The sequence below is a fragment of the Taudactylus pleione genome, unplaced genomic scaffold, assembly GCF_031769625.1.
Source record: "Taudactylus pleione unplaced genomic scaffold, aTauple2 ptg000331l, whole genome shotgun sequence".
In the NCBI taxonomy this organism is placed as follows: Eukaryota; Metazoa; Chordata; class Amphibia; order Anura; family Myobatrachidae; genus Taudactylus; species Taudactylus pleione.
Window position 1 is genome coordinate 3,645,797 of NW_028284732.1, and position 14,041 is coordinate 3,659,837.

The 14,041-nt window shown below is 42.7% G+C and overlaps 1 protein-coding gene across 1 annotated transcript in view; it reads right to left on the reverse strand.

Moving 5' to 3' along the window:
* Positions 1-932: 932 nt before the first annotated feature.
* The window catches only part of DLX3 (distal-less homeobox 3), a 32,806-nt gene continuing 19,697 nt past the window's right edge, over positions 933-14,041 (reverse strand). The window contains exon 3 of the mRNA XM_088443562.1: positions 933-2,104. Within this exon, the coding sequence (XP_088299688.1) occupies positions 1,805-2,104 (300 nt within the window). The 3' untranslated portion in view covers positions 933-1,804. The remainder of the gene's footprint in view (positions 2,105-14,041) is intronic.

Here is a 14,041-nt window from a genome sequence, read left to right on the forward strand (position 1 = left end):
CACCCGGGTTGGCACGGCAATAACCCGGGTTATATGGCCAGTGTATAAAGGGGTATAGAAGTTGTATAACAAACGCTGCCTGGTAATATAATTATATGAATAAATGGCACAGGAACAAGATAGAGTAGCATGCAAATTGGCCACCACTGCATACTCAGAAATAAATTTGAATATCCGTCTGTATTCATAAATGGTTACTATAACACTATACACTGAGCTTTTATATCATCTGTTGGCCTTTCTTGTGCTGCATTCCAAAATTTACCTTTTTGTCTTAGACCTAATATGATAACTTTTTTATCGCTGCTATTTGCACCAATAAGAAATTGCGATTTGTGAAACTGTATTAAAAATCAATCACATTAGGGACAGGGGCTATGAAAGGAGACTTTCAGGACCCCGCAGATAAACTGCACATAAGCTATTTGCTGACCACACAAGTGTGATGGCCATTGCCAGGAAGGGTTCCTCTCTCGGAAATTTCAGAGGACTGTAGTCCATAGGCTTCAGCGATTAAATCCATCTGAAGATGGCATTAGCTACTGGGTCCAAGCTACGGAATGCGAAGCCTAGCAGCCCCATTGAAACCTATGGGGGGGCTACTTCTGCTGTCGGAAATAGAGGGACTGTTGCAGACTTATGCTTAATATTTGAGCATACCCTCCAAAACTGGATGTTTCCAGGGATATCCTGCAAATATTTTTTGATCAATAGGCCCCTAAATGCCCTGAGACCCAAAAAGTGTTCTAAGATTTGGATAGTGTAATACAAGTATCATATGATTTACCTAACTTTCTATACAAACACTCATAAAATCAACACATTTACTCAGATGCACAAAAATCATTCATTATCTAATCTTATACTGGCATAGTACAGAAAAATATACAACACGTTTCAAAATCTACTGCTTATCCAGCAGAACACACTATTTTAATTTGCAGTCATACAGTAACATTCTCAGATCCCCTTCCTCTTAAATCTGAAAGTTATTCTTCCAATTCCATACATTTCCCAAAATATTACAAAAATAAGTTAAAAACCCTCTCTGCACAATCTCTAGTTAAATATTTCAAACACAATGGGAGGCAATAAAGTCAAAATTCTTAGAAAAAAAAAAAGCATCCCTGTCTTTTGTGATGATGATTTGATGAGTAAGAATTTACATCTCAAGTAGAAAGCCTTGTAACTTCTCAAACTGGCAACTGCAAAGATCAATATCAGTCTATTGTCTATGGCCTCATTTACAAACTAGTAAAGGGTAGTCATATGTTAAACTACCAAGTCTCAATGTGACCTACTTAGGATCTGGAATATCAAAGAGAAAGTGTCCCGAGATATTAATTTATCTTGGTCATCAAAAGCGGTGTGGACACAGACATAACCTGTTCTTGCCTTGCATTGCTATGAATACCTCAAACAAGGAAATTATGGGCTTGACTGTGACATGTGTTTGTACCTATGATCTAGCAAAGGAACCTGGTCGAGTAAGATACTTAAGAGATGAGCATGATTTGTTCTGTGTTTGCTGGCTTTGGCATCCACAGTTAGGTCTTTCCATTCAATGTTCATCCATATGCCTTTTTTTGAGGAGCCAAACCAATTGCTCTGAGCGATTTGTCCTTCAATAATCTTTTTCAAAATCCATAATCATCTGTGATTTCAGACTTAATTGTCTTTTTCCGCCAATACCACTTAAATATTTAGTTTGTAGCCCAAACACAGTCCATAGAATTTTTTAATAAGGGTAAAGTGGGTTATGTGATAATTAACCCATTTGAGCAACTTTCAGAGTCTTTGTCACTTAATACACTGTATTAGGTGGCGGTTGATGCAAGGCATCAGGAGGTTGTAGATGAGGTCCAGGTTGGTTTTGTTGGTTAAACCATTGATTATAGTTCTCAACATAGCTTGGAGATGTGCAATGAGGAAGGTTTGGTTGCTGAGGGGTTCGGCTTCTGCTGATTTCCCACAGAGGTGGGGATGAAGGAGAGTTGCAAGCCATCGAATCACTGTTATTGGGGCTGTGCTCCAATCCAGGTCCTTCACCATTTTTATAAAGTTTCTTGAACTTTGACCTGCGGTTTTGGAACCAAATCTTCACCTGAGGGACACAAATAAAGTAATTAAACCAAATGTAGAGTAATGTTCCTGAGTATGGTAACAAAACACAACTAGGCCTTATTGATTCAGGCAATGTTTCTTAATAAATCTAATAATACTCAGTTAATGTACAATACTGGAGAATCATGCATGTAGTACAGTGTACAATATCATAACTTAAATATCACTACTAGTGTATAATACTTACATTTTTAAAAAATATCTCTACTTAATTAATACATTGAAGTCAGTGCAGCCATTTAATTAGACCATCTAATAATCTCATAAACAGAATACATTTTCTTAGAATATTTTACAGATATTTTTATGACACTAACATTCAGATTTTTGGACCTAAGTTTCCCTGCATTCCCTCTGTATTTTGATTATTTTTCCTATTCTGTTTCTGAACTATTTTGAAGATCTTAATTGATACACCCTTTAAATTCCATGAATGTCTGTTTTGGCCCCTACATTTTTTTTTATATACTTTTTTATTAAGCAACAGAGTGTACAATAAAAGGGAACTATACAGAGAAAGTTATACAAAACAAACATAATAACTGCACATACAGTCATATTAAATGTTATTCTTGATTCTAAATAAATTGAAATAACTCCAAATACGTGCAATCAAGGTGCCAAAAAACATATAATCCCCTTGTAATTCTTCAACATGACATCAATGAATACTAATAGTCCCAGGTGCGGACCCTAAAGGGTAGGGAAAATGGGGATTTGGTCTCTAAATTTAATATAATTATTGTGTCCTTTAATAACACAGGTCTGCGAAATTTAAGGTATTGAAGCTTTTTTTAATAATACTTTTATATTCTTAATTATACTCCTGTGTACATCAAGAAATAGTATATTAAATTTTTTTTACCACATTTACCTATAAGGGAGTTACATATATTTTTAATAAAAAACAAGAAGTTTAATTGTTTTTGACATATTTATTGTGAAATACGAAGAAGTGTAGATGATATCACTGTGTTTTTGTCTTAATTACATAATAAAATAACAATAAAATCAAACAATAATAGAAACAAAACCATAATTATTGAAAAAATCATTAATATCTTGTTTTTTTGTCTTCAAACTTCGTTTTGTCGCTTTTTGCTTATAAGCTTTTTCTGTGTCATCTCTGTGTATCATCCAGCAGTAGTCAGCCATCATGCTGATGTCCCAACGACCCTGGTATCTTCTTTCTACATCTTTAACGTCTTGGTGGAACTGTTCACCCTGTTCTTCACTGTAGTCTCCGAGATTATTCGGGAAATGCTCAATATGGGAATTCAAAAAATGTACCTGTAAACTCATATTGCAGCCAAGGTTTTTGTAACTATTAAGCATTTCCCTGACAATTTATTTGTAGTTTGGATCCTTGACATTGCCTAAAAATGTTGAAATCACTTGTATTGTATGAGTGGTGTGTACTGTATATGTACTATGTGTGTGTAGTGCGTATGTGTGTGTATGTGGTGGTAGGCAGGGGTTAAAATGAGCCGGCACAGGACAAAACTGTGTTGCATCTGTTTGGTTCCACCTTCGCCAGCTCACCTTGTAGTTGTAGTTGTTGTGTGTGTGCAATGTTCCTTCAGACAGTATGGGGTTTAGGCCTTTGAAAATTTCAGCTCCATGCCATGCGGACCTTAATCTGGCACTGGGCGGGGGGAAGTTTTATGACGAGAACTAATTGCAACGTTCTATACTACCGACTGAATTCATTTAAGACAATGTTTTATAATAAATGTAGGCAGAATACATTTATTACTTCAAAGAATATGAAAAAAATTACTTATGCATAAATAGATGTTTTGCAGGAAAACATGATGTGATATGTAAAATCGGGAGTCATTTTTGTGTTCAGAAGCCAAAAATCTATAAGTATCACATAAATTCATTAAAAAAAGCTTTTTCATAGCAGACCTGTGTACTATTTTGGCTATGTAGAGCAAGCTGTATGTTATGTTAAGCAATTTCTGCAATTAGGATGCTTATATGTATATAATTGTAACCTAAGCAAAAGTTACCTGTCACATTACAAACTTAAGTTATTTTAAATTTAATTCACATAAATTCATACATGTGTATCTACATTACACTCTATGTAGATCTTCGTTTGAAGAAAGGCCATGTATATGCATACTTAGGCCCTCATTCAGAGCCGCTCGCAAAAAGCGAGCGCTCACTCTGAATGAGGGCGGCCGCTTTTGTTTTGAAAGCCGGCCTCCTGGCCGCTCGCTAAGCTGTGGGTTACCACCCACAGTTTTAGCGAGTGCCCAGGTAATGGTCGCGATGGTCGAGACCATCGCAACCATCGGGGCTTACGACGAGACCCTTGCGGTAGGGTCTCGTCTACCACAAGCCCCAGGTAGCTTCCTCTAACAGAGCAGGAAGCTCCCTACTGACATCACTGGTGATGTCAGTAGGGCAGCCTACAAATGGCAGGCGTTCCTTCAGGAACACCCCCGTTTGTCCGGCCACCCCCCACCCCACCTACAAAACTGGGCGAGCTGTCGATCAACATCGACAGCCGCCCTGTTTGTGAATTTGTCACTCGCTCCGGGGCCTGCGTACGCGCACTGCGAGCACTGCACATGCGCTGGCCCTCACCATCGACCCGCTTATGAGCGCATAACCTTCCCCCTTAGTGCCTAACCCTAACCTACCCCCTTGGGGTGCCTACCCCTAACCTACCCTCGGGGGGTGCCTAACCCTAACCCCCCTTCCCGCTCCCTAAACCTAACCATCCCGGGGGGCCTAACCCTAACCTCTCTCTGGGGGTGCCTAACACTAACCCTCCCCTCTAAGGGTGCCTAACTCTAATCTCCCCCCCAAGACCTAACCCTAACCCCACTAGATTCCCTAAAGCTAAACCCCCCCCCCACGGGGCTAACTCTAAGGGCGCCCCGGATTTACCCAGGGCTGAATTAAGGTCTGTGGGGGCCCCTGGGCAACAAACCTGTGGGGGCCCCTATCAATAAAAGTTGAAATATATATGCGTGTGTGTATAATACATATATATATATATATTTTAACACACATATATATAACTATATATATATATATATATATATATAATTTTTTTTAACACGCATACTGTATATACCCAGACACTCCCCTCATTCACCAATTACTTCCCTCCTCTGTCATGCACCAACAACAACCCAGCAGCACCTCTTACATTCATCACCAACACACAGTCCAGACACAACACTCATCATTCACTATCAGCACCCCTGCAGCACCCACCATCATATACTACTAATACATCTGCTGCATCCACCATCATATACTACTAATACATCTGCTGCACCCAGACAACCCCTTATTCACTTCCAACACCATAGCAGCACCCAGACATACCCCTTTATTTACTATCATCACCCCAACAGCACTCAGATTTTCCCCCATACACTACCAACACCCAGACTCTCTTCTCATACACTACCAGCACCAAGGCATCACCTCATACACTACCATCACCCAGGCACCCCCTCCTATACTACCAGCACCTAGGCACCCCTCCTACACTACCATCAACCAGGCACCCCCTACTACATTGCCAGCACCTAGGCACCCCTTCTACACTACCATCACCCAGGCACTCCCTACTACACTACCAACACCTAGGTACCCCTCTTCTACACTACCAACACGTAGGCACCCCTCCTACACTACCATCACCCAGGCACCCCCTACTACACTACCAACACCTAGGCACCCCTCTTCTATGCTACCAGAACCTAGGCACCCCTCCTACACTACCATCACCCAGGCACCCCCTCCTACACTACCAACACTGAGGCACCCCCCTCCTACACTACCATCACCCAGACACCCCCCTACTACACTAACAACAGCCAGACACCCCCCTCCTACACTACCAACACCCAGGCACCCCCCTCCTACACTACCATCACCCAGACACCCCCCTACTACTTTACCATCACCCAGGCACCCCCCTACTACACTACCAACACCCAGGCACCCCCCTCCTACACTACCAACACCCAGGCAACCCTCTCCTACACTACCATCACCCAGGCACCCCCCTACTACACTATCAACACCCAGACACCCCCTCCTACACTACCATCACCCAGGCATCCCCTCCTATACTACTAGCACCTAGGCACCCCCTCCTACACTACCAGCACCCAGACACCCCCCTACTATACTACCATCACCCAGACACCCCCCTCCTACACTACCAGCACCCAGACACCCCCTCCTACTATACTACCATCACCCAGACACCCCCTCCTACTATACTACCATCACCCAGACACCCCCCTCCTACACTACCAGCACCCAGGCAACCCCTCCTACACTACCAGCACCCAGACACCCCACTCCTACTCTCACTACCATCACCCAGGCATTCCCTCTTATACTACCAGCACCTAGGCACCCCCTCCTACACTACCAGCACCCAGACACCCACCTACAATACTACCATCACCCAGGCACCCCCTACTACACTACCAGCACCCAGACACCCCCTACTACACTAACCCCTAGATTGTAAGCTCCTAGGAGCAGGGTACTCCTCCCCACTGCCTCACAGCCTTCTTCTCTAGCGCTTCTATGACAGCCTTCACCTTCAGAGCTGTACTGTGTATGGAGAGTTGTGTTGCTAATTGTTACTTGTGTTCTGTTTATATTTTGGTTACTGTATTGTAATGTAGTGTTCTGTGTACCCTTTACTGTATGTACGGCGCTGCGGACCACTTGTGGCACCCTATAAATAAAATGTAATAATAATAATACCATCACCCAGGCACACCCCTACTGCACTACCATCACCCAGACACCCCCCTCCTACACTACCATTACCCAGGCGTCCCCTCCTATACTACCAGCACCTAGGCACCCCCTCCTACGCTACCAGCACCCAGACACCCCCTACTATGCTACCATCACCCAGGCACCCCCCTACTGTACTACCAGCACCCAGGCAACCCCTCCTACACTACCAGCACGCCTATCATAAATCCCTAGCCGGCATTCCGCTGTCGGGATTGTGACCGGCAGCCTTGCGGCCGCCAGTCACATGACTGCATCCCGTCGGAGTACCCAGAAAACCTCCCTGAAGGGCTGAATTATTTTATCAACAACTCCCCCCCCCCCCCCCCTGTATATCCTGGCTTGTCAATGAATTATCATTTTAAAAGCACAATAATAACAATGGATGTATTCCATAGATATGTGTCATCAAACAAATCTGCTTATCCCTGTTAGAGACTAATAGGTCTCAGGAAGTAACCTATGTTGAGCTGTTTTCCTGCATAACATAATAGTTATACATTATTTAAAAAAAACAAAAACATGAAGAATCATTACACCTAATTTCTATAGGGATATACAGTATGTGATTTCCATGAATGCACTTCTATAAGGAACTTAGGCGTAAATTTACTAAGATGGGAGTTCTATTTAAGAAGTGATGCTGGCCAAAGCAACCAATCAGATTCTACTTCTCATTTATCTAATACCTTCTAGAAGATTATACCTGGAATCTGATTGGTTGCTATGGGCAACATCACTTCTTGATAGAACTCTGATCTTAGTAAATGTACCCTCTATAGCATACCTCCCAACTGTCCCATTTTTCTGGGACTGTCCCGCTGTCCCACCCGCAGGCCGCAGTGTCCCCCGGTGGGAAGGGAAGTTGGGGGAATCATACACCGTTGCTCTGCTTAGCAGAGCAGCGGGTATGCAGAGCGGGAATAGATGCTTTTGCTATTAAATAAATACTTAGTACACTTTGATGTTAGGAAGGGACTCATTATACTTGTTGTCAGATCACATAATGAGGACTAAACGATGACGAAGAAGCACATTTGAAGTTGGTCGCACATGGGACTGACCACTAATTAAAATACCGGTCCTTGATCCTAACAGGGCTGACATCTTAGCAATGACAAGTCCTGTGTATTAAACTACTAAGCTCTCATTATGTGTTTTCTTTCTCTCTATACTCTTCCTACCCCCACACTAGCACTACACCTCTGTCCCGATTTTTCCCCGCCCTGTGAGTCATCCCAAGCTCTATTCCAAAAGGACCAAACCCAGTTTCACAGCAACATTGTGTTTTGTAAATCAGTATAAGGAAGCCTCAGGATATCACCTCCCTGACCATAAACACCCCACCCGGACATCTCCCACCCTTCACAATACCTCAGTTGACTTTTACAAACGGAGCACAAGACAAATATTCAGTGTTGTGGTTGGATAAAACCTTCCTTAGAGACCTTTACCTGACAAGGACTTGTATTTACAGGATGACCTAAATTACACTATTTATATATAACACAGGAACTGCTTGGCTATATATATATATATATATATATATATATATGTATATATATATATATATATATATATATGTATATATATATATATATATGTATATATATATATATATATATAAATATATAGAGTCAAATGAGACCAGCAGCACACACTATAGAGCGTAAAATGTTGGAGTGCAGGCACTTAACATGTTACTTGGTATAGAGAAGAGAGAGTCAGCACATCCATATAATATGAAAAAGTATTTTATCCATCAAAAAATGTATATCCATATAAAGTGCATATCCATAGAGAAGTAAAGGCTCAGAGGGACTTGTTAAACATCATACGCAGAGTATATAGCAGCAACATGGCATCATCAATAAGAGTACTCATCACAAGTTTCCCTCCAGTGTGCCGTTTCGGTGTTAAACCAACACCTTCATCATGAGCACTATAGATATAGTGGTAATACTAACAAGCAGCGGCACTCAGAGACCTTGCCAAAGGGACTTGCGTGTCCCGAAACGTTGGAATTAGGTCATGTATTTTTGCCAATACACTATTTAAATTTGTTACTAAGTCTCTGAGTGCCGCTGCTTGTTAGTATTAACACTATACCTTGTCGATATCCAGAGGGCGCCAGAGCGTGAGTATTTTTGAGAGTGGAGTGCCGGTTCCGACCACAGTCAGTCTCTCTCTCTCTCTCTCTCTCTCCTCTCCTCTCTCCTCTCTCCTCTCTCCTCTCTCCTCTCTCCTCTCTCCTCTCTCCTCTCTCCTCTCTCCTCTCTCTCTCTCTCTCTCTCTCTCTCGCGACTTTGGTCTCTGCAATGCCTTCGGCAACAGAGACCATCTAACACTCTGCACGGGACTTCTCACTCACACCTTATCTTTTTTCTATCACCATTGCCGGAGTCCCTCTCTCATCCAGTGTCCTCTCTACTATGACACCCGACAGCAGAAAGAATGGAGGCAACACAGTGCCGTACTACTCACCTATCCTATTTAATATATCTTTTGCAAAACAATGTTATGCATGGGCTATGGGGATGCAATCGGGAGGCCAGCTGACATTATACCGACAGCCGGCTTCCCGACTGTCATATCCCGGCGCACGGCATCCCGTGCCACAAGCAGAAAGCCGCGCGGGGAGGAGGGTTAGGTTTATGGCTCCCGGGGGGGACTTAAGGTTAGGCACCCCCCGGGAGGTTAGGGTTAGGCTAGGGAGAGGGAGGGTTAGGGTTAGGCACCCCCGGGTGGGAGGTTAGGGTTAGGCACCCCCTGGGGGACTTAGGTTTAGGCAGCGGGGAAGGGGGGGTTAGGGTTAGGCACTTAGAGGGGGGATTAGGGTTAGGCACTTGGGTGGGAGGTTAGGCTTAGGCACCCCTAAGGGAGGGTTAGGGTTAGGGGGGTAGGTTAGGTTAGTTAATACTTACCTAGGGACGATCAGGATTTCCAGCGTTGTCGGGCTGCCATTGAAGGGATCTGTTCCAGTGTCGGGCTGCCGCTGCCGGGAATCGAACCGCTGGACATGTGGCCGGCGGTATTTCACACCGATGTACTGTTTTTGTTATCAATAATATTATGTGTCTTTTTCCTATGGAATATCACATCTGATATACTTACTTTTTAGTTAAGGATTTTTTCTGTGAAAAATATTTCACTACACACTACAGCAACAATATTTTTTCAAGGGCTATGGTTGCCCTATCAATGCTACCAATATATGTGAAACGTTACTGATATATGTGAAATTTCTTAATTTGTGGATACTCCAGCACATATACCAATACGATTTTTAAGGGCTTTTTGCTGTCCCACTAATATTTTTGATATACTTGATATATGTGCTATATGGGTAAGCGATTTAGTGCACACATATTTTCTTGCTGCTAACTACTTTTGGAATACCTGTGAAAACACGTGTATGGAACAATTAGATGTGTTCAGTATTGATACTTTTACTGTGATTAAGAATTCTCTGTGTTCAAAAGATTGACATATACGGAGAAACACTAAACCTCTATATTGTATGCTCCTAGGTGGTGAGATACCATTGTGTATATATTTCAGATCTATTTATTCTCCACTACACCATTTTAGATCATTATATGGTTTTTCATTAATTAAAATAAGTGTTTTTTTATATTTCTAGGGGCAGACTAGTCAATTTCTACTACTTAAGTCTGGATATCTAATTCCCTACATTTTTAATGGTCTGAATAAAGGTTACATTTTATTTATATTATCTTTACATCTTAACACTGCATAAATTTTCATACAATGAGTGCCCCATGATAGGAAATTATTTTGCTTAGCATTTCTGTTGATTTGTATAGTTATGTGTATTTACTTACATTTTCCTAGGGAGCACCGGCAACTACCTCACCCATTCAAATTACTACATATATATCTTAAGACAAGTTGGTTATTACATATTGTCATATTTTAGTCCGGTGCGGGATCATCTTCAAATGATTTTGACTCATTTATTTATTACAATCTTTGAAATGACAGTTAGAAGCTGATTGGTAGCTTTGGGCAACTCTTCCACTTTATCTCTCTCCAAGGGGTATATTTACTAAAGTGCAGATTTTTGAAAGTGGAGATGTTGCCCATAGCAACCAATCAAATTCTACTTAACATTTATCTAACACTTTCTAGAAGATAATAGCTAGAATCTGATTGGTTGCTATAGCTAACATCTCCACTTCTAAAAACCCGCACTTTAGTAAATATATGCCCAAGACTTGCTACACCTCCCCCCTTAATGAGAAGGTATTTGGTGATCCTATTTGGTGATCTTATTTGTAATAACAGTTATTTATTAACAGTTACTTATATAGAGCCAGACTATTCTGTTGTACTTTATAATTGGGAACAAACAGTATTAAAACAAGTCTGGTAATTACAGGCGGAGGTATGAGGGCCCTGCTCGCAAGCTTACAATCTGTGTCTATGGCAACTAAGCATGGACAAATATTTACTTTTTTACATCAGCATATTCTATCTAACTACAATAAGTAGCTGCCATACAGCTTTCAGATCAGCAATGTATTTTTGAAGCTATAATATTGTTTGAAAGCACAGTTATACGTTTCTATTTGAGCATGTCTCTGAATAATAAACCCATAGTCATTGCACAGCTAAACATATAAAAAATTAGTTAGAACATCAAGCATGTACAGTGTACGCATCTCAGTCGCATTTGCAATTTTGACTTACTGTAATGGGCGTAACTGGGCAGCAACATGGCATTCGCTCATATGCTAAGTTTAGTGCAGGCGTGACAAGGGCTTGTACACAGAATTGCAGGCTATGCTGCGTTGTGGTACAAGGAGATCTGCCCGATTCCAGGTGGTTCTCTTGCACCAGACATAGGACTATTAATGATGATGGCTATTTAATCAAGCTAATGAATGGGGATGGTGCTGTTGCATACATGTGTACAACTAGGTATATGGGTGAATTTCTGCATCTAATTCCAGCTTGGCCTGCCTGATGACACATTTCAAACCAAGTTCCGCAAAGAGAAGTTTCAATACGTTCAGAGAAGTAAGATTATTTCGGGTGCTGCAAAAGTGATACTGATGTACATTAATGGAAAATATTGCAATGTTTTGCCCAATCCTTTTTCAATTATCAACATGTATTTGTATGTATGTAAGCAGGGCTGCAACTAGGGGGGCTGACAGGTGCATGTGCACCGGGAGCTCCGCTACACCTGTCGCCAGTGTCCTCCAGCCTGGCGCCGCAGAGGGGCTCCCATAGTTCCGAGTAGCAGCCAGGCAGACCAGAAGGCAGCGGACGTAGGAGCAGGGTTTAAGGTAAGTATTGTTATTTTTTATTGTGTAAGCGGTACTACAGGGGCATTACCATATGCGCACTACTACAGGAGCATTACTATGGGGGCATTACTATATGGGCATTACTATGGGGGCATTACCATATGGGCACTACTACAGGGGCATATCCATATGGGCACTACTACAGGGGCATTACTATATGGGTACTACTATGGGGGCAATATCATATGGGCACTACTACAGGAGCATTACTATATGGGCACTACTACAGGGGCATTACTATATGGGCACTACTAAAGGGGCATTACGATGGGGGCATTACCATATGGGCACTACTATAGGGGCATTACTATATGAGCACTACTATGGGGCATTACTATATGGGCACTACTACAGGGGCATTACCTCAGAGAGCATTACTATAGGTGCACTGATGAAAGGGGCATTACTATAGGGGTACTGCTGCAGGGGGCATTACTATGGGGGATTACCAGGAGGGCGCCAAATTACTGTCTTGCCCGGGGTGACAAAAATCCTAGTTTCGGCCCTGATGTGAGTGTTACACTACAAAACATTAATCTCAATTCTGCTGGTTTTCCATATTATATGTCACTGTTTACATGTATGTAAGTAGTTGATTTATTATGTATCGAGTCATTATATACTTGCTTTGCTGTTGTATTATATACAGATGTGTCTACATACATCTAGCATCCTTGCTCGTTAAAGAGCCCTTCTAGTCGCGCCATGCCGGGTGTGACTCGGTAAGCGCTGTTCGTCTTTTTGTGTGACTTTTTCCCCTAACTAAGAAACATAAGCAGCGTCTGCTGATTAAAATGATATGCAGCTGTAACACTGTAATGTAGCATTTTGTATGCAGACAAAGCAGCAGTCGTACACAGAATATAGGCATGCCACATATTTAATCAGCAGAAGGTGCTTGTGCGTCCTATTTGCATTGCCTCGTGAATAATATGCATTTTAAGGAAAAAAGTTACACGAAAAGATGCTCGGCACTACCGAGTCACTTGGCGCTCAAGCGTTATTTTTAACGTGACTTGTTGCGCACGGAGGATGGATGTATGTGGACACATCTGTATTTGTGCAACTAGCACAGACTGTGAACAAGCCGGTAACGGGTGAAATGTGCATCGGTACTGGCCCCCATCCAGTACAGACTCTCACAACTGCAGATGTTTCCACTGAAGATAAATTTCTTATTTCCCTGTACCCTCCTCGGCTAGGTCCATGTGACCTTGATTATACACCAATACAAGCCGAAAGCAGATGCAGATGTAACGTAAGCTGGGTACACACTACATGCAGCTTGGCATGATATATCGTACACATTGTAAAGTGTGTACGCCCGTTCTCTCGTTCTCGGCCATCGTTCATTGCATCATCCCATCTGCTGTCCTGCATGTCAGATGGGATGATGCAATGAACTATGTGGTATAGTTACATGCAGCATGTAACTAGTGTTCCCGCTAGGCTGTTTTAGCGGGGCGCGGCGCCCTGCCCTCCTTCTGGAGGGCAAAAAGCACCCTGCCCTCCAGGAGGAGGGCAAAAAGCGCCCTGCCCTAACAGCCTGCGGGAGCCGTTCTCACCCGCGGGACGCAGTGTCCCGCGGGTGGACAAACATGCGGTGACCCGGTCACCGCCGGGGAATAGACGCCGGGCGCATGCGCCCGGCGTCTATTCTCCCTTTCTGCAGCGCTTGGGGGCTGCCCGGCATGTCCGTAAGCGCCGGGCACGCCCCCAAGTATGACGAAAAGGGGGACGCGTCTTATAGACACGCCCCCTTTTCGTAACCACGCCCCTTTTCGGAC